This window comes from Carcharhinus amblyrhynchos, chromosome 6, assembly GCF_965287045.1.
Source record: "Carcharhinus amblyrhynchos chromosome 6, sCarAmb.v2.hapA, whole genome shotgun sequence".
In the NCBI taxonomy this organism is placed as follows: Eukaryota; Metazoa; Chordata; class Chondrichthyes; order Carcharhiniformes; family Carcharhinidae; genus Carcharhinus; species Carcharhinus amblyrhynchos.
The window spans coordinates 8,199,580-8,220,588 of NC_137329.1; the positions used below are offsets into that span (position 1 = coordinate 8,199,580).

The following is a 21,009-nucleotide window of genomic DNA, read 5'->3' on the forward strand; positions in this document are numbered from 1 at the left end:
TTTAAGTTATCAGACTGACAGAAGTGCTTGAAATGTCATCTTCCTGCATGGGAAGATTCTGTGCCGCCTGTTGTACAATCTTGATGTCCATGTTGTTGCTTTGCGCCATAGCATAAACATTTCAAAATGACTGCTGTGGGGTTTCCCACCCTTTTATCAAGCTTTCAAGCTGGTGGAGTTGTCACCCTTGGATCAAGAGAGTCATTTAGAGCCTCAGTGTCATAGCAGATAACAGCCCGATTTATCTATTTTCGACCTGCCGTGCATGTTGAACTGCTGGATCCAGAATGAGGTTGCCCTTGTCTGAGTTTTTCATCACAGACCCCAACAATGATCCAAATAGGATCATCATTAAATGCCCCACATGGCAAATGCTAGCCAGGCGATACAGATCAGTAAGAAATACATGAATTAGTCTTTGGGACCTTCAGTTGAAGTGTGTAACTTCTATCATGAGGCTTGATATCTGGTTAACGTGTGTGTTGAAGGCTTTGAGAGTTGTGCTGGAGCCTGCAGAGGTCTCTTGTACGTCTTGTCTCAAGTAGTATAAAGGAATGAATTAATCTGGTGTTTTTGCTCTTCAGCATGAAGGCTTTATCTTGCTCAATGTCAGAAAAAGTGCTTCTATAACTTCCACTTTTGGCCCATATCCAGGTCCTTTAGACTTTCAAATGGATGAGTTAGGGACAATGATCCTCATTGCAGAAGGACATTATTACTGCTTTCAAGGTTGCATCCTTCTTCTGCAGGTTTTAGGTTCTTACTGCACTAAGTTTTCTTACCCTTTCTTGTTGTGGTTCCCATGAATACACCAACCCTTCATTAGAAAGGTATCAGCACGCTGCCACCATGTTACATATATTGATTTGATTTATTATTGTAACATGTATTAGGATACAGTGAAAATATTCTTTCTTGAACACTATACAAGCAAAGCATACTGTTCATAGAGTACAGAGGGAGAAAGAAAGGAGAGAGTGTAGAATATAGTGTTGCAATTACAGATAGGGTACAGGGAAAGATCAGCTTAATAATATAGTAGGTCTATTTAAAAGTCTGATGGCAGCAGGGAAGAAGCTGTTGTTGAATCAGTTGCTACTTGTTCTCAGGCTTATATATCTTTTTCCCAACGGAAGAAAATGGAAGAGAACATGGCTGAGGTGCTTGGGGTGGTTGAGCATGCTGGCTGCTTTTCTGAGGCAGCGGGAAGTATAGACAGAGTTTATTGATTGCTGGCTTGTAGTCCATCCTATCTAAACAGACTGTAGTCTTACTCTGGTACTGGTTTCAAACTGTTTTATTAACGGTATATGTAAGAAGAATAGCTATATCCCTCACAGACAGAGTACAAACTATTCCATTCTTTCTTCTTAGTAGCTAGCACATAACTGCTGCTGTCATTATTATATCATGTTGGACATCACAATAGTCATTCTATTAATCTCTATAGTGTAATGGATTAAATGACAATTGTGGTCCTTCCATTTAAAGACAAATACAAAACACCCTCAATCAATAATTGGTTCTTGAAAACGTGATGGTGCACCAGCATGATACAAGTCAGTCGCAGACTTTGTTTATCTAATAAATAATGTTTGATCTTCAAATTGCCTTAAAATGATGCTAAGTAGAGAGAAGAAAAAGTCTTGTCGGTTAATATGGCACCCATCTTATTAAGTGTTATCTTGCAACTATTAATATACTGTACAATCTGGTTTGCAAATTTAACCTTTTAGATAGATTTTCAGTTTATGAACCTGGAGGAATGGTGCAAGCGATCTCTATGCTCGATGTAAAACATACATTACATACAAAAATAAGCCTGGCCAAAAAATTCAGAAATCTCAATTTTAAAAAATTTCTGCGGAGTAATTTCTGAACTGAACGATTTATTATGCTTGCATCGTAATGGAGGCCAAAATCAATGATCTGAAGAGACGAGACTCACGATTACACAAGGTCAAGCAGACGGTGTATGGCAGAAGTTCTCTCTTCCACTTAACAAAATTGCCCTTTTTATTAATAAGCTACTTCGGTGAAAATGGAGTTAGTTTATCTCATCCAAAAGGAATTGGAGATATAATAAAAACCATTATGTTACTTTGGAAACATAGAAACAAGAAGCAGGAATAGGCCATTCTGCCCTTCGAGCCTGCTCCGCTGTTCATTTTAACCATTGCAGATCATCGAATTCAATGTTCTAATCCCTCCTTACTCCCATATCCCTTGATCCCTTTCGCCCTAAGAGCTATATCTGATTTCTTCTTGATATCGCATAACATTTTGGCCTCAACTACTTTCTGTGGTAGTGAATTCCACACATGCACCACCCTCTGGGTTAAGAAATTTCTCCTCACCTCAATTCTAAAATGTTTACTCCTTATCCTCAAACTATAATGCTTAGTTTTAGACTCCTTCACCAATGGAGACATTCTTTCTGAATCCGGTCTAACCTGTTAGAATTTTATAGGTTCTATGAGATCCCCTCTCATTCTTTTAAACTCCAGTGAATATAATCCTAAACAACTTAGTCTCTCCGCATATGACAGACCTGTTATCCTAGAAATCAGCTGTACTCCTCTAGAGCAAGGACATTCTTCCTCAGATAAAGGACACCAAACTGCACACAATACTCCAGGTGTGGCCACACCAATGCCCTATACAATTGTAGCCAAACATCCTTATATTCAAATCTTCTTGCTATGAAGACCAAAATACCATTGGCCTTCTTTACTGCCTGTTGTACCTGTATGCTTATTTTCCATGGCTGATGCACGAGGAAACGAAGGTCTCACCGAGTATCCATCTCTCTCAACTTACATCCATTCAAGTAATAATCTGTCTTCCTATTATTGCTACCAAAGTGAATAACCTCACATTTATCCACATTATGCTACATCTGCCACGCAGATGCCCACACACTCAGCCTGTCCAAATCACGCTGAAGCGCCTCTGCATCCTCTTCACAGGTCACTCTCCCTCTCAGCTTTGTATCATCTGCAAATTTGAAGATAATACATTCAGTTCCCTCTTCCAAATCATTAATATACAATGTGAACAGTTGCAATCCTAGCACAGATCCATGTGCAACCTCACTCATCACTAATTGTCAACTCTTTGCTTCCTACCTACTAACCAGCTTTCTATCCATCTCAAGACTACCTGCAATCCCATGTGCTTTAACCTTACATAGTAGTCTATTATGTGAAATTCTGTCAAAAGCCTTCCGAAATTCTAAATAAACCACATCCACTGGTTCTCCTCGGTCAACTCTACTAGTTCCATCCTCAGAGAATTCCAATAGATTTGTCAAGCATGATTTCCTTTTTGTAAATCCATGCTGACCTTGTCTGATTATACCACTGCCTTCCAAATGCTGAGTTATGAAATCCTTGATAATGGACTCAAGTATTGCCCCCAGTACCAATGTTAGGCACACTAGTCTATAGAACAAAGAGCAATACAGCACAGAACCAGGCGCTTCGGGCCACGAAGCCTTTGCCAACCGAGATGCCTCTCTAATCTATATTTTTTTGCCTCTGTGTGGTCCAAATCCCTCTATTCCCTGTCGACTCATGTAACTATCCAGATGTCTCGAGCGTTGTTATAGAATAAGAACATAAGAAATAGGAGCAGGAGTAGGCCATCTAGCCCTTCGAGCCTGCCCCGCCATTCAATAAGATCATGGCTGATCTGTTGTGGCTCAGTTCCACTTTCCCGCCCTCTCCCCATAACCCTTAATCCCCTCTCTTATCAAAAACCCATCAACCCGCTTCTTAAAAATATTTAGCGAGGCAGCCTCCACCACTTCAACGGGCAGAGAATTCCAGAGATTCACCACCCTTTGAGTGAAGAAGTTCCTCCTCAACTCCGTTCTAAACCGCCTCCCCTTTATCTTGAGGCTGTGCCCCCTAGTCCTACTGTCTTTTTTGAGCGGGAAGAGTCTCTCCACCTCTATCCTATCCATCCCACTCATCATCTTATACGTCTCAATGAGATCTCCCCTCATTCTTCTAAACTCTAGCGAGTACAAGCCTAGTTTATTCAGCCTCTCCTCATAGCTCAACCCCCTCAACTCCGGTATCAGCCTAGTAAACCTCCTCTGCACTCCCTCCAGGGCCAAAATATCCTTGCGCAGGTGCGGCGCCCAAAACTGCACACACAGAATCTGCTTCTACCATCTCCTCCGGCAGTGCGTTCCAGGCATTTACCACCCTGTGTGAAAAACTGGCTTCTTACACTGCTTTTAAACTTTCCCCTCATCACTTTCAACCTATGACCCTGAATAGTTGACCCTTCAACCCTTGGAAGAAAACTCTGACTATCCACTCTATCCAAAGCCTTTCATAATCTTGAAAACCCCTATCAGGTTCCCCTCATCCTCTAATGCAAACAATCCAAGTTTGTTCAACCTTTCTTCATAGTCCATATCCTCCAAACCAGGCAACATCCTAGTATATTTCTTCTGCACCCTTTCCAATGCATCAACATCCTTCCAGTAGTGTGGCGACCAGAATTGTACACAATACTCTAAATGCAGCCTAACCACAGCAATATACAGCTGCAACACGATGTTCCAATTCCTATACTCAACACCCTAACCTAATGAAGGCCAGCATGCATAGGCTTTCTTGACCATCTTGTCCACCTGTGTTGCCACCTTTAGGGAATAGTGGATCTGCACACCTAGGGCCCGCTGAATGCTAATATTTCTAAGGGCTCGACCATTTATTGTATACTTTCCCTCTGCAGTAGACCTTCCATTTGTCCAGATTAAATTCCATCTGCCATTTTTGGCCTAGGCCTCCAGCCGATTTATATCCTGCTGCATGCTCTGACAATCCTCCTCACTGTCTAGTACTCCCTCAATTTTTATATTAACTCCAAATTTACTCATCAGATCACCTATATTTTCCTCCAAATCATTTACAAAAAGTACAAACAATAGAGGCCCCAGCACTGATCCTTGTGGAAGACCGCTTGTCACAGACCTCCAATTAGAAGAGTACCCTTCCGCTGCTACTCTCTGCTTTCTATGCTCAACCCAGTTTTGTATCCATTTTACCAGTTCACCTTGGATCCCATATGACATCACTTTGTGTGTCAGCCTGCCGTGAGAAACCTTATTGAAGGCTTTACTAAAGTCCATGTATTCAACATCTACTGCCCTGTCCTGGTCAATTTTTCTTGCCAATTCCTCAAACAACTCAATCAAAGTTATGAGACATGACCTCCCCTTCACAAAACCATGCCATCTATCGCCAATAAATCTTCCAGATATGGGTACATTCTGTCTCTAAGAATCTTCTCCAATAATTTCCTCACTGCTGAGGAATTGCAAGCATGCAATTTTCTGGATCATCTCTTCTGTCCTTCTTAGACAGAGGAACAATATTAACGACTCTCTATTCCCCTTGTACCTTGCCCGTGGCTGAAGGGGATGCGAAGATTTTGGCCATGACCTTAGAAATTTCTTCCTTTATCTCTCAGTGGGGTGGCACTGAAGCAAAGAGGTTAGCACTGCTGCTGCTGCTTCACAGCTCCAGGGGCCCAGGTTCAATTCCTAGCTTGGGTCACTGACTGTGTGGAGCTTGCACGTTCTCCCCATGTTTGCATGGGTTTCCTCTGGGTGCTCCAGTTTCCTCCTACGTTCTGAAAGATGTGTTGGTTAGGTGCATTTGACCCAAACGGGCGTTGAACTGTGGCGACTAGAGGAATTTCACAGTAATTTTATTGCAGTGTTAATGTCAGCCTTATCTGTGACTAATAAATAAACTTTACTTTATTTTACAGTATTCCAGGATTGACCCAATCTGGCCTTGGGGACTTGGCCATCTTAGTGTTTTACAAAACCTCCAATATCTCCTCCCTTTTTATCTCAACATGTCCTAGAATGTCAGCATCCTCCTTTCTACATTTACCATCCACCACATCCTTCTCCTTTTGAATACTAATGCAAAGTACTTGTTAAGGTCCTCATCTGGCTCCACACACAGATTTCCTTAACTGTCCTTGAGTGGACCTACCCTTTCCTTAGCTACCCCCTTCCTCCTTATATATGCATAAAGAACCTTGGGATTCTCCTTAATCCTGCCTGCCAAGGATATTTCACAGCTTCTTTTTGTCTTCCTAAATTCCTGTTTAAGCCCTTTCCTACTATCTTTGTATTCCTCAAAAGCCATTCCATTTTCAATTTCCTGAAACTTATGTATGCCTGTTTCTTCTTTTTCACTAAGCTCATTCTCTCAGCAACCAGCGTTCCCAAATCTTGCCACCTTTATCCTTCATTTTTATTGGGACATACTTGTCCTGAATTGTTAACAACTGACTTTAAAAGACACCCACATATCGGTCGCAGATTTACCTTCAAACAAGCGTTCCCAGTCTACATTCCCTAACTCCTGCCTAATGCTGTTGTAGTTAGCCTTCCTCCGGTTTAGTACTTTCACTCTGAGACTACTTCTTTCCTTTTCTACAAATATCTTGAAACTTTTAAATTGTGAATACTGTTTCCAAAATGGCCTCCCTCTGAGACATCAATCACCTGTCTGACTTGTTTCCCAGAACCACGTCTAAGACAGCCCCTTCCCAAGGTGGACTCTCTACATATTGCCTCAGGAAGCACTCTTGGGCATACAGAACAAACTCTGCCCCATCCAAGACCCTGGCACTAAAGGAATGCTAGTCTATGTTGGGGAAGTTAAAATCGCCCGTCACAACAACCCTGTTGTCTTTACATCTTTCCATAATCTGCTGACGTATCAGTTCCTCCACCTTACACTGGCTGTTGGGAAGTCTGTATTACAATCCCAACAGTGTGACTGCACCCGAGTTCTACCCATATCGCCTCACTGCATGATCCTACCAAGATGGCTTCCCTCTGAAAAGCTGTAAAGCGACACCCCTGCCTCTTTTATCACCCTGTCTCACCTGAAGCACCTAAATCCTGGAATGCTAAACTGCCAGTCCTGCCCTTTTTTCATCCAAGTCTCCATAATTGTCACAACATCATAGTTCCATGTAGCTATCCAAACTTTAAGTTCATCCATCTTACCTGTCATACTTCTTGTGTTAAAGCAAACACACCTCAGACCATCTGTCCTGTCATGTTTTGTACACTCTTCCTGTGTTTCATTTCTCTTAGCCTTTCTGAACCCATTCACTGAGTTCTCCAGTCTCTGTACTAGCTCCCTGTTTTCTCTTTACCTCCCTTTTTGAATGGCGAGCTTACATTAGCTACCATCTAATCTGTAGAAACAAGTCCAGAGTTCAAATAATTTTAGAAAATAACCATCAATAGATCTACTATTTCCAGGGTCAGTACCTTAAATACTCTGGGATGAAGATTATCAGGACCTAGAGATTTATCCACCTTCAATCTGACCAATTTCCCAAAACCATTTCTCTACTAATGCTGATTTTTTTTTTCACTAAAAATTTGTTTTTCTCAGAATTTCTGGTACATTATTCATGTCTTCCTTTGTGAAGACTGAAGCAAGTATGAATTTAGTTCCTCGGCAATTTCTTTATTCAAAGCACAAAGAAAATTACAACACAAGAACAGGCCCTTCGGCCCTCCAAGCATGCATCGACCATGTTGCCTGGCTGAACTAAACCTACCCTTCCAGGCACTCTATTCCCATCCTATTCACATATTTGTATATTCTCCGGCTATGAATTCTCTTGTTTCTGACTGTAAGGGGCCTACTTCATTTTTGCCTTTCTTTTTCTCTTTACATACCAATAGAAACCTTTACAATCACTTTACGTTCCCTGTTGGATTATTTCCATGCTGTATTTTTCCCTCCTTAATCAATGTCTTAGTCCTTCTTTGTTAAATTTTAAACTGCTCCCAATCCTCAGGCCTATTGCTTTTTCTTGCCAATTTGAATGCTTCTTCCTTGAATCTTATACTATTGCTAATTTCCCTTGTAAGCCATGGTTTGGCCACAATTCCCTTCCAATCTTGCGCCAAACAGGAATAAAAAACTCTGGAGTTCACCTATTTGTTCTTTAAATGCCTGCCATTGCCTGTCCACTGTCTTTCCTTTCAGTAATGTTTCCCAGATCAGCACAGCCAACTCATGCCTCATACCATCACAGTTATCTTTATTGCTCCACATGACATTAAAAAGTATATCTATTCACATTTTGTGCAGGAACAAATTAACTGTTTAGCCATTTACTTAGTTAAACATAATATCAAGCAATTTTTGAACATAATGTTCTTTTGAAAATGTGAAGAGTATATAATCAAATTTTTTTTTGCAATTAATCATAATGACTCGTGTAATTAAAAGTTAGCTATATTGGTTTTGGATAGATAATTTGTAGATAGATTTTAATTACTGTGATGTAATTGCATACTGGAGTTGTACCAGAGGAGCCCCCTGGTTGGAACAAAGTTATGATACACTTACCTTAATAATCTAGAGTTAGGATTGTCATTATTGTGTAGCATTCAGCAAGAAGAGGAATTGTAACTTCAACGCAAGACATTTTCCTGCATCAATTTTTTTTTTGTTCTTTTCCTAAGAGGAGATGCTTTGAATGTGTTTTGCCCCATCCAATTTTCTGCAGTTTAGGGGAAATGTTTTAATTCAGCATTCACCGCCCATCCCTATTTGCCCCTTATAGTGCTGGTAACTGCTTTCTTGAACCATGATGTGGAGATGCCGGCGTTGGACTGGGGTAAAAACAGAAAGAAGTCTCACAACATCAGCTTAAAGTCCAACAGGTTTATGTGTAGCAAATGACACAAGCTTTCAGAACACGCTGTTCCTTTGTCAAGTGGGTGGCAGTTCTGATCACAAACAGGGCACAAAGACACAAACTCAATTTACATGAACAATGATTGGAATGTGACTCTTTACAGCTAATCAAGTCTTAAAGGTACAGACAATGTAAGTGGAGACAGTATTAAGCACAGGTTAAAAGGATGTGTATTGTTACATACACATCCTTTTAACCTGTGCTTAATGCTCTCTCTTATGTGTATGAAACAATGCACATCCTTTTAACCTGCGCTTAATGCTCTCTCCACTCACATTGTCTGTACCTTTAAGAATTGATTAGCTGTAAAGACTCACATTCCAATCATTATTCATGTAAATTGAGTTTGTGTCTTTGTGCCCTGTTTGTGATCAGAACTTCCACCCACCTGACGAAGGAACAGTATGTTCCGAAAGCTTGTGGCATTTGCTACAAATAAACCTGTTGGACATTAAGCTGATGTTGTGAGACTTCTTTCTGTTCTTGAACCATTACAGACTAGGTCCAGTTTCATTCCTTTTTTCAAGATTTTGTAGCAGTTGGTTACAATTGGCTGGCTTGCTGGATCATTTCAGAGGGCATTTATGAGTCAACAACATTGCTGGAAAATGAAGGAGGCTGAATTGCCCATGGCATGGAAAACACCATTATTGCACTAAAATGAACTGATATAATTCAAAGTTTCTTGTAATTATTTCTGCATAATAAGTTCAATGAATGAAAGAAAGTGCTCCTGCAGAACACTGCGTAAAGAAATACCTTACTAGGAGATGTCAGTATTCATGTAAACCTTAAGCTCAACTAATTGAGCATCTTTTCTTAGAATTTAATAATGGAGAAAAAAAAAGTGAAATGTGCAAAATAGGCCGCTAATTAACTCTTGCCTGCATCACTATAAGCAAACACTATAGCCAATTTGTACATTGCAAGGTCTCAAGAAGATAAAGAACCAATTAATCTATTTTTTGTGGTGTTGACCAGAAGGATTACTCCCTGGTCTTCTTGAATAGCTCCGTAATATTTTGCATTTACCTTTGCAGGCAACAACCTTTGTCTCAACACCTTCCCAAAATGAACAATCTGAATCAGGCCATTATTAAGAACACGTGAAAACAAATGCTATCGTTTGATAGGATAATTACCAACTGGATATAGAAGTTACCATCACTGTTTCTGCATGCAACTCATTTTGGGAAGTATCAGTTTGCACTTCATTACTCTCCAGACTTGCAATCTTAAAATTACACCAAATTGGCTTTCCAGGTTTAAGTTTTAAAAAAATTTAGAACATAATTTTTCTTGCAATGTAAGCATTTTCTGGATCCAGTCACATTCCACTCGAGATAACTAACAGCACTGGGAGCTCCTGCTTTTAGCCAGTTAATGTGAGCTTTGAAAATTTGAATTAAACACTTGCGGTAATGAATTATTGTGGATTTTACCATGTCTTACAGATTTTTAGTAAGTACTGTATACAGGTTTATACACAAATAGTGAGTTTCAGTGAAAAAAAGCCATATTTTGTTGTAAAGTTAGGGAAGTTAAAGTTGGAAGCTTCAAAGTTTCCTGTCCAAAGAGGTGGAAAGAAAAGTCAAATCAACTTGACCCCTGAACATCCTCCCCTTCCCTCCAACTGACCAGTGCAGGTGTAAAACATAGCTTCAAATTTAGAGTGCATGGATGGTGTTGGAAGTGAATAACTTGGGTGTAAATTAAACGTTGCTCAAGTTTACTAGTTACAAGCTGTAATCTCAGATCAATTTCAATTTACAAGCATTTATCTACAAAAATAGCTACAGAAAACATATACCAAAATGAATGTTTTCCACTAACTCAGCTGAAGTAATTTTATTATGTGAAGTCAGCAAATTGGCTTTAAAAAAGTAGTTAAACTATGTTTATTTCATTATTGGAATTTTTGCAATCATTTTATATTGCAACTACAATAACAATTTTGTTCCTATATTTGTAGTAACTGAATGCATAAATGTTTTATGATAACTATCATGAGGAAACACAAATTCTCACAGAATACTGACAAAAACCAATGGACTAATTGGGAAATAAAAATTGTATCACCTCGACTGTATAAACCCATTTAAAGTAAACACCCCTCCACATACATCACTATACAATTTGATATTAAAAATTGAACTCAATTCCATTTCAGCAGGATTTTGCCAGATATCAGAATCAACATAACATGATGCATTAAGTAGAATGCCCCCTCAAGGCTAATTACCAACACCGTGGCATCATCGCTGTATAAAATATCACCTTTCTCTTTGTAAGCTTAAGTTTCATACCTAGTGTTTTAACAATGTAAAACTTTGATCATGGGTGCGATATTTGCCCCTTTTAAAGAGGGAAAAGAATAGTAACATTTTTCTAGGTTTGTAAAATCAGTGTGAAATGAGACACGAGATTTCATAGAAAGCAATGATCCTGAAACTGACTAGTAAAATGACCCAAATGAAAGTCATAACATTGCAATGGCCAGGAATCCAGATCACATCTTATTAAAAACTTGGCTGATTTGCCAAAGATTAGGTCTTTCACCTAATTTCACAGTAAGACAGGGTAAAAGAAAATGGGCAAAAAGAGAATAGAGATGTATCCTGCCTAGGCTTCAAAATATATACAGGTCTCAATCTCAAATAACATTAAAGATGTTATGTTCAGGGAAGGACAATTTGGAATACAACATTACATGCAATACACAGAGATGCATATTACCATTATACACACAAGAAACAAAATCACTGAACTCTGAATTACTAGGCTGGGCAAACAGTATCGAGGGATTTGGAGCATCCAAGAGATAGCTATGTAAAATCTATTTCGGATATCAGAAGTCACTGGCAAATAAAAACGTTTAAAAAATCCACATAATTAACTTATAATTGTTCCTGCGATGTGGCTGACATAAGCAAACCTGTATTTAGTCTGCATTCCCAGTTACCCTGAGGTTATTAAGAATTAGTTACATTATGTAGAACTGCAATTATCTGTCAGCTGAATTAGGTAGTTGGCTAGCGTACTGCTTTGAAGGGAATTAGCAAATTGGTTGAGTCTTTAAATGGCAGTTTTCACAGTGTTCCAATCTCTGTGGGAATCCATAAACCAAAATAACCAAATCTAATCAAACAACCCACAACTGAAAAAATTAATGAACAAAATGTCACAGCTTATAACGTTAACATGAATCAGAATCCATGTAAATTAAATATGATTTAACAGGCAAATCACTGTTGGTATGAACAACAAATTAGACAGATCAGCAGATACAAAGCTTTATATAGATACAGGCAGTCCACTCTGTCTGATGGTCCCAGTTTCAGCCACAAGCAGAATTCTAGACCCTTTCCTTCAAAGATTTAACATATTATCTGCAGGCAGCAGCTTCCAAAGAAACAGGATTCCATTTGTGCTATCTTCCCAATATACCACAATTGTTTCTGGAACCGTCTCAATTTGCAGCTCTTCTTTTGTCTCGGGTCTTTCTTTGCCAAATAACCACGTTAACGCCCTTCCTGTTAGCACTGTTTCCAGGACAAAGGTCACCAGGTTACGTGGACCATTATCTTATTATCCAAAAATGACAACAGATTCTTAACAATTGACACACAGCCCTTTATAGATTCCCCAAATTTTCCTCATTGCTACATCAAAGGCTGTCACGATGGATCTTAATTTCAGGCGCCACCTATCAAATTACCATATTAATTCAACTTAATTTCCCAATTTGAATGAGTGGAAGTTCCTAGTTTGGTAACCTAACCGCAAGGAAATAATGGTATATAATTCACAAATTAAATAGCAAGATGTACTATATCAGATACCTAATACAAGTTCTGATGCTGCAATTCTCATATTGTATGTTTGTGAGGTGTACAATCTTTACCATCAATGGCAATGGAACTTTATCTACAGCTCACTGACAAAAAGTGGAGTGGAAAAGAGAGACAAACAAGGTGTACAGAAAAAGGATCAAATGGTGATTTTCATAGTCTTTGTAAAAACGCTGTTCTATTTTATAGAAGTACTGCTACAGTTCTTCTCCGGTCAGCTCAAGACAGCTTGCTTTTAGACGAAACAGGCATTACACAGGCAGAATCTAGGAGGGAATTGATAATCTCCTGTGGAACTTACCAAGGTCCTGCTCTTTCCCCACAGATTTGAATTTTAATCTGCTCTTCTGAGCAGGCAGGAAGATCACCTGCTGGAAATCAGGTGCTTCGTTCAATGTTTGAGCCCTGGTGATAGGATTGGAGCCCAACTGCTATTTTAATCATGGACCTGTGCAGGGAATCCACTGTGGCTTTTCATTAAGCCATCCTATGGGGTAAGAAGAGCGGAGATCAGAAAAGCCTCAAGTGTGGTGTGTTCCTGCAAACTTTTTCTGATTTCCTTACTGAGCTAGGAGGAGAAACAGCAATTTTAGGCTGACTATTGATTTAGGGAATCTTGGCTGGGAGACCAGAAGAACTTCTGCATTATTTTAAATGTCGTAGTGATTTCTACGTGCACCTCAACAGGTGGATGAGCTTAAGTTACTTGTTACAACAGAACAGCATCTCAATAGTATATTAAACGTGTCCCTAGACAACGTGCTTACACCTGGCCTTGTGACCCAACAACTGGCTATTCAAACAAAACAGCAAGTTTCTTTGAGTGTTTGTAAAAGACAGAGTATGAAGTGCAGTTCAAAAAGGCAGCTCACTATGACCTTCAAGGGATATTGGGAATGGGCAACAAATGTCAGCCAAGTCACCAATGCTCTCAGCCGAGGGGAATTTTTTTTTTAAAAAAAGCACCATAAGGGACCAGTCTGTGTTTACAAAACCTAAAAAATCTCTACAGTTAGATGCGAGTCCAGAATTGGACACCATGCTAAACAATGTGTGCTGATAGTTACGCTATCAATTTAAGATAAACAGTTGAGCTCATAACATGGCTCATTTACACTAGACGTGGCTTACATTCATACATAGGGATCAGTTCTTTGCAAAGTTTAAGTCTCGAGTCTTTTTTGAATTATCCGGGGAGGTTGGGAGCCTATAATTCCTCATTAATTTCTCCATGGCAATGCTTTGGCCAGAGTGACTTGCCAACTAACCAGCAATGTTTTATCCTATAGAGTAAATCACTGCAATCATTTGAAACTTGGCAATCCTGCATTTATCCTGATGAATCTTACAGCATAGCTTCAAGTTTTTAGGTGTCCAGATCACCAAGAATTTGTTCTGGTCCCTCCCTGCTGACGCTATAGTTAAGGAAGTCCACAGATGTCTATACTTTCTTCGGAGGCTATGGAAATTTGGCATGTCCTCTCACCAACTCTCAGTTGACTCTCACCAACTTTCACAGATGCACAATAGAAAGCATTCTTTCTGGTTGTGGGCCGAGTGGCCTAATTCTGCTCCTATGTCTTATGGTTTTATGGTTGCAGCCTGGTATGGCTCCCGTTCTGTTCACGACTGCAAGAAACTACAATGGATCATGAATGAAACCCAGCCCATCACTCAAACCAGTGTCCCATCCATTGACTTTGTCTACACTTCCTGCTGCCTCAGCAAAGCAGCCAGCATAACCAAGGACTCCACGCACCCCAGACATTCTCTCTTCCACCTTCTTCCATCAGGAAAAAAATACAAAAGTCTGAGGACATGTACCAACTGACTCAAGAACAGCTTCTTCCCTGCTGCCACCAGACTTTTGAATGGAACCGCCTCACATTAAGTTGATTTTTCTCTACAAACCAACTCTGACTGTAACACTACATTGTGCACTCTCTCATTTCCTTCTCTACAAATGATAAGCTTTGTCTGTATAGCGCACAAAAAAATAATACTTTTCACTGTATACCAATACATGTGACAATAATAAATCAAATCAAAACTTCTCAATATTCTGCTACCAGGAGCTCCAGTGAACCCTTAGTGCCCAGTCAATCATAAAACCCACCATAAAAAGCAGCTGCTGAGGGATCCTTGGTCTCTTACCAGGGAACAGTGACTAGTTTGATGAACAATGGCCAAGAAATGTAGAAGATGTAGAACATAATCAGAGTAAGAAAGCAGATTTAGACACAACAAATTCTTAACTCCTACCATGATATGCATCAAAACAAGTGTAATTTGGCACACCACGTGAATTATTATTGAAAATCTGAAGTTTAAATTTTAGTCCTATTCTGATGCCAGCAGCATAAATTCAAGAAAAAAAGCACTACAACATCACCAATTTGAGGTACAATCTGAGCTGTGAAAAAAAAAGCTTTACAAAAGCTATAAATTCTTACCTTGGAATCTGCTAAGGCATTGATGACATTTCCCAGAGCCAAGAGAGATTGATTAATATTTGCTCCCTCCCTGAAACGAGCTGCTTTCATGTTCATTGCACTAATACGTTCCGATCCAGCTAAATCAACGAGGCACATTTTTGCAATTTTAATGTTTTGATTGATGTTTGCAGTTCTATCTTGCTGCCTTAAATAAATCTGTAAAATGAATGAATGATATAAAAGATCTGCTGTGCAAAACTAAAGGCTTTGTGGGTGATACTAAATACTGAAACAACTAACAGATACATCTATTGCACACAAATGCCTTCGACTAAGACCTTATATCCAAGGTGGAACTTTTGCTTGGACTTTGAAATAGAATACAAATGTAAATGAGCGTATACATAGAACATAGAACACTACAGCACAAACAGGCCCTTCGGCCTACGAGTTGCGCGGATCACATCAACACCTACCAATCCATAGACCTATCTATAACCCCCAATCCCATTAAATCCCATATACTCATCCAGAAGTCTTTTAAAAGACCCCAGCGAGTTCGCCTCCACCACCACTGACGGCAGCCGATTCCATTCACTCACCACCCTCTGAGTGAAAAACTTACCCCTAACATCACTTCTGTACTTGCCTCCCCGCACCTTAAATCTGTGTCCTCTCGTAGCGACCATTTCAACCCGGGGAAATAGCTTCTGAGAATCCACCCTATCTATGCCTCTCGACATTTTATAAACTTCTATCAGGTCGCCTCTCAACCTTTGTCTCTCCAGGGAGAAGAGTCCCAGCTCCCTCAACCTAACTTCATAAGGCATGCCTCCCAGTCCAGGCAACATCCTTGTAAATCTCCTCTGTACCTTTTCAATAGCTTCTACGTCCTTCCTATAGTGAGGTGACCAGAACTGCGCACAGTACTCCAAGTGAGGCCTGACAAGGGTCTTATAAAGTTGCAGCATTACCTCCCGATTCCTAAACTCAATCCCTCGATTAATGAAGGCCAGTACACCATATGCCTTCTTGACCACATCCTCCACCTGCGAGGCCGATTTAAGAGTCCTGTGGACCCGGACCCCAAGATCCTTCTGCTCTTCAACACTGCTAAGACTCCTGCCCTTGATAATGTACTCGTTCACCCCATTGGTCCTGCCAAAATGGACGACTACACATTTATCCGCGTTGAAGTCCATCTGCCACTTCTCCGCCCAGTCCTGCATCCTATTTATGTCCTGCTGCAACTTCTGACATCCTTCCAGACCATCCACAACACCACCGACCTTCGTGTCATCAGCGAACTTACTAACCCATCCCTCCACTTCCTCATCCAGGTTAGTTCTGTGCATTTTAAAACCAGAAACCTTGAAGAAAACTACTTAATTGTTCAATTACACGTAACCTAAATAGATACCACAATTTATTTGAGCTAAAATGCATGCCATTTATAGCTTTTTTAAAAAAAGCATCAGATCATGAAGTACTGAGGTGCTTTGAGCAAGAATGTAAGGAGTTCCAAATTTGTCCACAAAGAACACTTGCATTTAATAAAACCTTTCATGATCTCAGGACATCCCAAAGAGTTTTATAGAAGTGTGCTCACTGATGTAATGTAGGAAATGAATTTCAAAGTAATGTTATCAGGTAAGACTTTGAAAATTTAAACATTTTCCAAGAATTAATCAAAAACCTACAAAAGTACAGTGAGCAATTTCTCTCAGTTTTCTAAGTTTTATAATCTATTTATTAGCATCACAAGTAGGCTTACATTAACACTGCAATGAAATTATTACGAAAATCCCCTCGTCCCCATACTTCAACGCCTGTTGGGATACACTGAAGGCGAATTTAGCATGGCCAATGCACCTAACCAGCACATCTTTCAGACTGTGGGAGGAAATCAAAGCACCTGGAAGAAACCCACGCAGACACAGGAGAACGTGTAATCTCCACACAGTCATCCTAGCCGGGAATCAAACCCAGGTCCCTAGCACCATGGGATAGCAGTGCTAACCACTGTGCCACCATGCCAACCAGTAATAAGAACCAAGGATATTAAAAACAACATTTCATTAACTACCAACTGCCACACAAATGAACAAAATGCTTGTGGCAACTCGAAGTAGTAAAATAAATAGTCAACCCAAGAGAGAAAGTAACTAACTCTTCTTATATAGGGATCACACAACTTTTAACATTATCACAAAGGATGTTATAGCCGAATCATGGAGGATGTTTCCATCCAGAGCAGTTAGAATAATGTAAGGAGATAGAGCAAATGAATTGGGTGAGGTTAAATGAAATATGGATGGGAGGATCACAATGCACAAATAAATCACAACTGTTCATCTCACTGGAAGCGCTATGTTAAAAATGGAGTTTCCTATTGATTTCCATGTTCCCAGCAAGGAATGGTAGGAATCCTTTCGGAACTGATTCTGTGCTATAATATATTAAGGAACACCTGAATATGAGTGCGTACACATCAGATAATGTGTACACACTCTACATTAGGTTCTCAGATAATGCACTCAAGGCACTGATTCAAGACATAGAGAAGAGAGATGTCACGTATTCCCAGAAGATCCTTGAGACATATACTCAGGAAGCAGGGCAAAGAATTAGTAGAAGTCGATGTTAGGAGTATAGCTCCAAGAACATGGGAACTGCAGGAAGCTTAATAATCCAATGAGTTAAGATCAGAGAGTTCAATTTTCAAAGAGCACACCTGAAATGTTGTACTAGCCTAATCCCTCCTTAATCCACTACATCCTCTGAATAACAATCTTCACCAATCAGTACTCAACCTCTTTGCTTTATTTTTATGCCTCACATCCATGAACTTAGATGGTACACACTATGACAACCACATCGCAAGCATCACTGAAGGACCCTCTGACAGTGCGGCACTCCCTTAGCACTGACCCTCTGACACTGCGGCACTCCCTCAGCACTGACCCTCTGACACTGCGGCACTCCCTCAGCACTGACCCTCTGACACTGCGGCACTCCCTCAGCACTGACCCTCTGACACTGCGGCACTCCCTCAGCACTGACCCTCTGACAGTGCGGCACTCCCTCAGCACTGACCCTCTGACAGTGCGGCACTCCCTCAGCACTGACCCTCTGACAGTGCGGCACTCCCTCAGCACTGACCCTCTGACAGTGCGGCACTCCCTCAGCACTGACCCTCTGACAGTGCGGCACTCCCTCAGCACTGACCCTCTGACAGTGCGGCACTCCCTCAGCACTGACCCTCTGACAGTGCAGGGTTTATTGAGTGTGCTGGGGTTAAATGTCTCTCTGTTCTATACCGATGGGTTTTGTAGAAATGAATTGAATCTGACTCTTATTGAATCTTTTGTTACAGGAGATGGACTTTGGGGCAGTTGGTCTCCGTGGACAGACTGTTCGAGGAGCTGTGGGGAGGAAGTGCGAACCCGCAGCCGGCTCTGTGACAACCCCCCTCGCAGGGAGGTGGAGATTTCTGTGATGGGTTACAGACTGCGACAGAATGGTGCAGCCTGGGGCACTGTCCAGGTAATCTGTGCTGTGTGTGTCACATGAGCAGTGGGTGTTGGCAGGCCATTCATCAAGATCAGTGCTATATCCATGTCTCTGAGCGAATGAGCAGGGACTGAGCTGCGGGTATTCAAAAGCAGTGTAGATCCTGTTCAGCAGCTAGAAGGTGATTGGTGCCTCGAGGCTCAGCTGGATTCCTGAGTGAATGTTTTGTGTCTGAACTAACTCAGCGAGAAAGCTGGTGTGGAGATGGGTGAGACAATTGAACAGTGCAAACTGAGAAACAGGAGGGACTGGAAACGCTTTGAGTGGATCAGTCACCTGGTCTAAATGGATTGTATCCCAGATTGCTGATGGAAATGAGAGTCGAGATAGTGAATGAGATAGAACATAATCCGAGGAAAAAGGCTATCACTATCCACCCTATCTAAACCTCTAATCATCTTATACGTTTCAATAAGATCCCCTCTTAGCCTCCTTCTTTCCAGCGAAAACAACCCCAAATCCCTCAGTCTCTCCTCATAGGACCTCCCCTCCATACCAGGCAACATCCTGGTAAACCTCCTCTGCACCCTCTCCAAAGCCTCCACGTTCTTCCTGTAATGTGGGGACCAGAACTGCACACAGTACTCCAAGTGCGGCCGCACCAGAGTTGTGTACAGTTGCAACATGACGCTGCGACTCCTAAATTCAATCCCCCTACCAATAAACGCCAAGACACCGTATGCCTTCTTAACAACCTTATCTACTTGATTCCCAACTTTCAGGGATCTATGTACACATACACCTAGATCCCTCTGCTCCTCCACACTATTCAAAGTCCTCCCGTTAGCCCTATACTCAACACATCTGTTACTCCTACCGAAATGAATTACCTCACACTTCTCCGCATTAAACTCCATCTGCCACCTCGCGGCCCAGCTCTGCAACCTGTCTAAGTCACCCTGCAAACTATGACACCCTTCCTCACAATCTACCACACCTCCGACCATGATCTTCCATAGATACAGGGGAGGAAGTCGCCGGGACCAGGATAAGTCGCCGGGACCAGATGGGATATACCCCAGGATACTGTGGGAGGCGAGGGAAGTGATTGCAGAGCCCCTGGCGATGATCTGTGCGTCGTCAATGGAGACGGGAGAGGTTCCGGAAGATTGGAGGATTGCGGATGTAGTCCCTATTTTCAAGAAAGGGAACAGAGATAGCCCGGGAAATTACCGACCGGTGAGTCTGACCTCAGTGGTTGGTAAGCTGATGGAAAGGCTTCTGAGGGACAAGATTTACGACCATTTGGAGAGGTTTGACATGATCAGGAATAGTCAGCATGGATTTGTCAAGGGCAGGTCGTGCCTTACGAGCCTAGTTGAGTTCTTCGATAACGTGACTGAACACATTGACGAAGGAAGTGCCGTGGATGTGGTGTACATGGACTTCAGCAAGGCGTTTGATAAGGTCCCCCATGCAAGACTTCTTGAGAAGGTGAGAGGGCATGGGATCCGAGGGCCTTTGGCCTTGTGGATCAAGAACTGGCTTGCCTGCAGAAGGCAGAGAGTGGTTGTGGATGGGTCTTTTTCTGAATGGAGGTCAGTCACCAGTGGAGTGCCCCAGGGATCTGTTCTAAGACCCTTGCTGTTTGTCATTTTCATAAATGACCTGGATGAGGAAGTGGAAGGATGGGTAAGTAAGTTCGCTGATGACACGAAGGTCGGTGGTGTTGTGGATGGTCTGGAAGGATGGCAAAAGTTGCAGCAGGACATAGATAGGATGCAGGACTGGGCGGAGAAGTGGCAGATGGACTTCAACGCGGATAAATGCGTAGTCGTCCATTTTGGCAGAACCAACGGGATGAACGAGTACACTATCAAGGGCAGGAGTCTTGGTAGTGTTGAGGAGCAGAAGGATCTTGGGGTCCGGGTCCACAGGACTCTTAAATCGGCCTCGCAGGTGGAAGAGGTGGTCAAGAAGGCGTATGGTGTACTGGCCTTCATAAATCGAGGGATTGAGTTTAGGAGTCGGGAGGTAATGCTGCAACTTTGTAAGACCCTTGTCAGGCCTCATTTGGAGTACTGTGCGCGTTTCTGGTCGCCTCACTATAGGAAAGACGTAGAAGCTATTGAAAGGGTACAGAGGAGATTTACAAGGATGTTGCCTGGACTGGGAGGCATGCCTTATGAAGTTAGGTTGAGGGAACTGGGTCTCTTTTCCCTGGAGAGACGTAGGTTGAGAGGCGACCTGATAGAGGTTTATAAAATGTTGAGAGGAATAGATAGGGTGGATTCTCAGAGGCTATTTCCCCGGGTTGAAATGGTCGCTACGAGAGGACACAGGTTTAAGGTGCGGGGAGGAAAGTACAGAAGTGATGTTAGGGGTAAGTTTTTCACTCAGAGGGTGGTGAGTGAATGGAATCGGCTGCCTTCAGTGGT

At 41.5% G+C, this 21,009-nt stretch overlaps 1 protein-coding gene across 2 annotated transcripts in view; it reads right to left on the minus strand.

The window, feature by feature from the left end:
* The window catches only part of kif18a (kinesin family member 18A), a 122,821-nt gene that overhangs the window by 76,246 nt on the left and 25,566 nt on the right, over positions 1-21,009 (minus strand). For both annotated transcript variants that reach the window (XM_080189881.1, XM_080189880.1), the window contains exon 6: positions 15,077-15,274. In XM_080189881.1, coding sequence (XP_080046007.1) covers positions 15,077-15,274 — 198 coding nt within the window. The remainder of the gene's footprint in view (positions 1-15,076; positions 15,275-21,009) is intronic.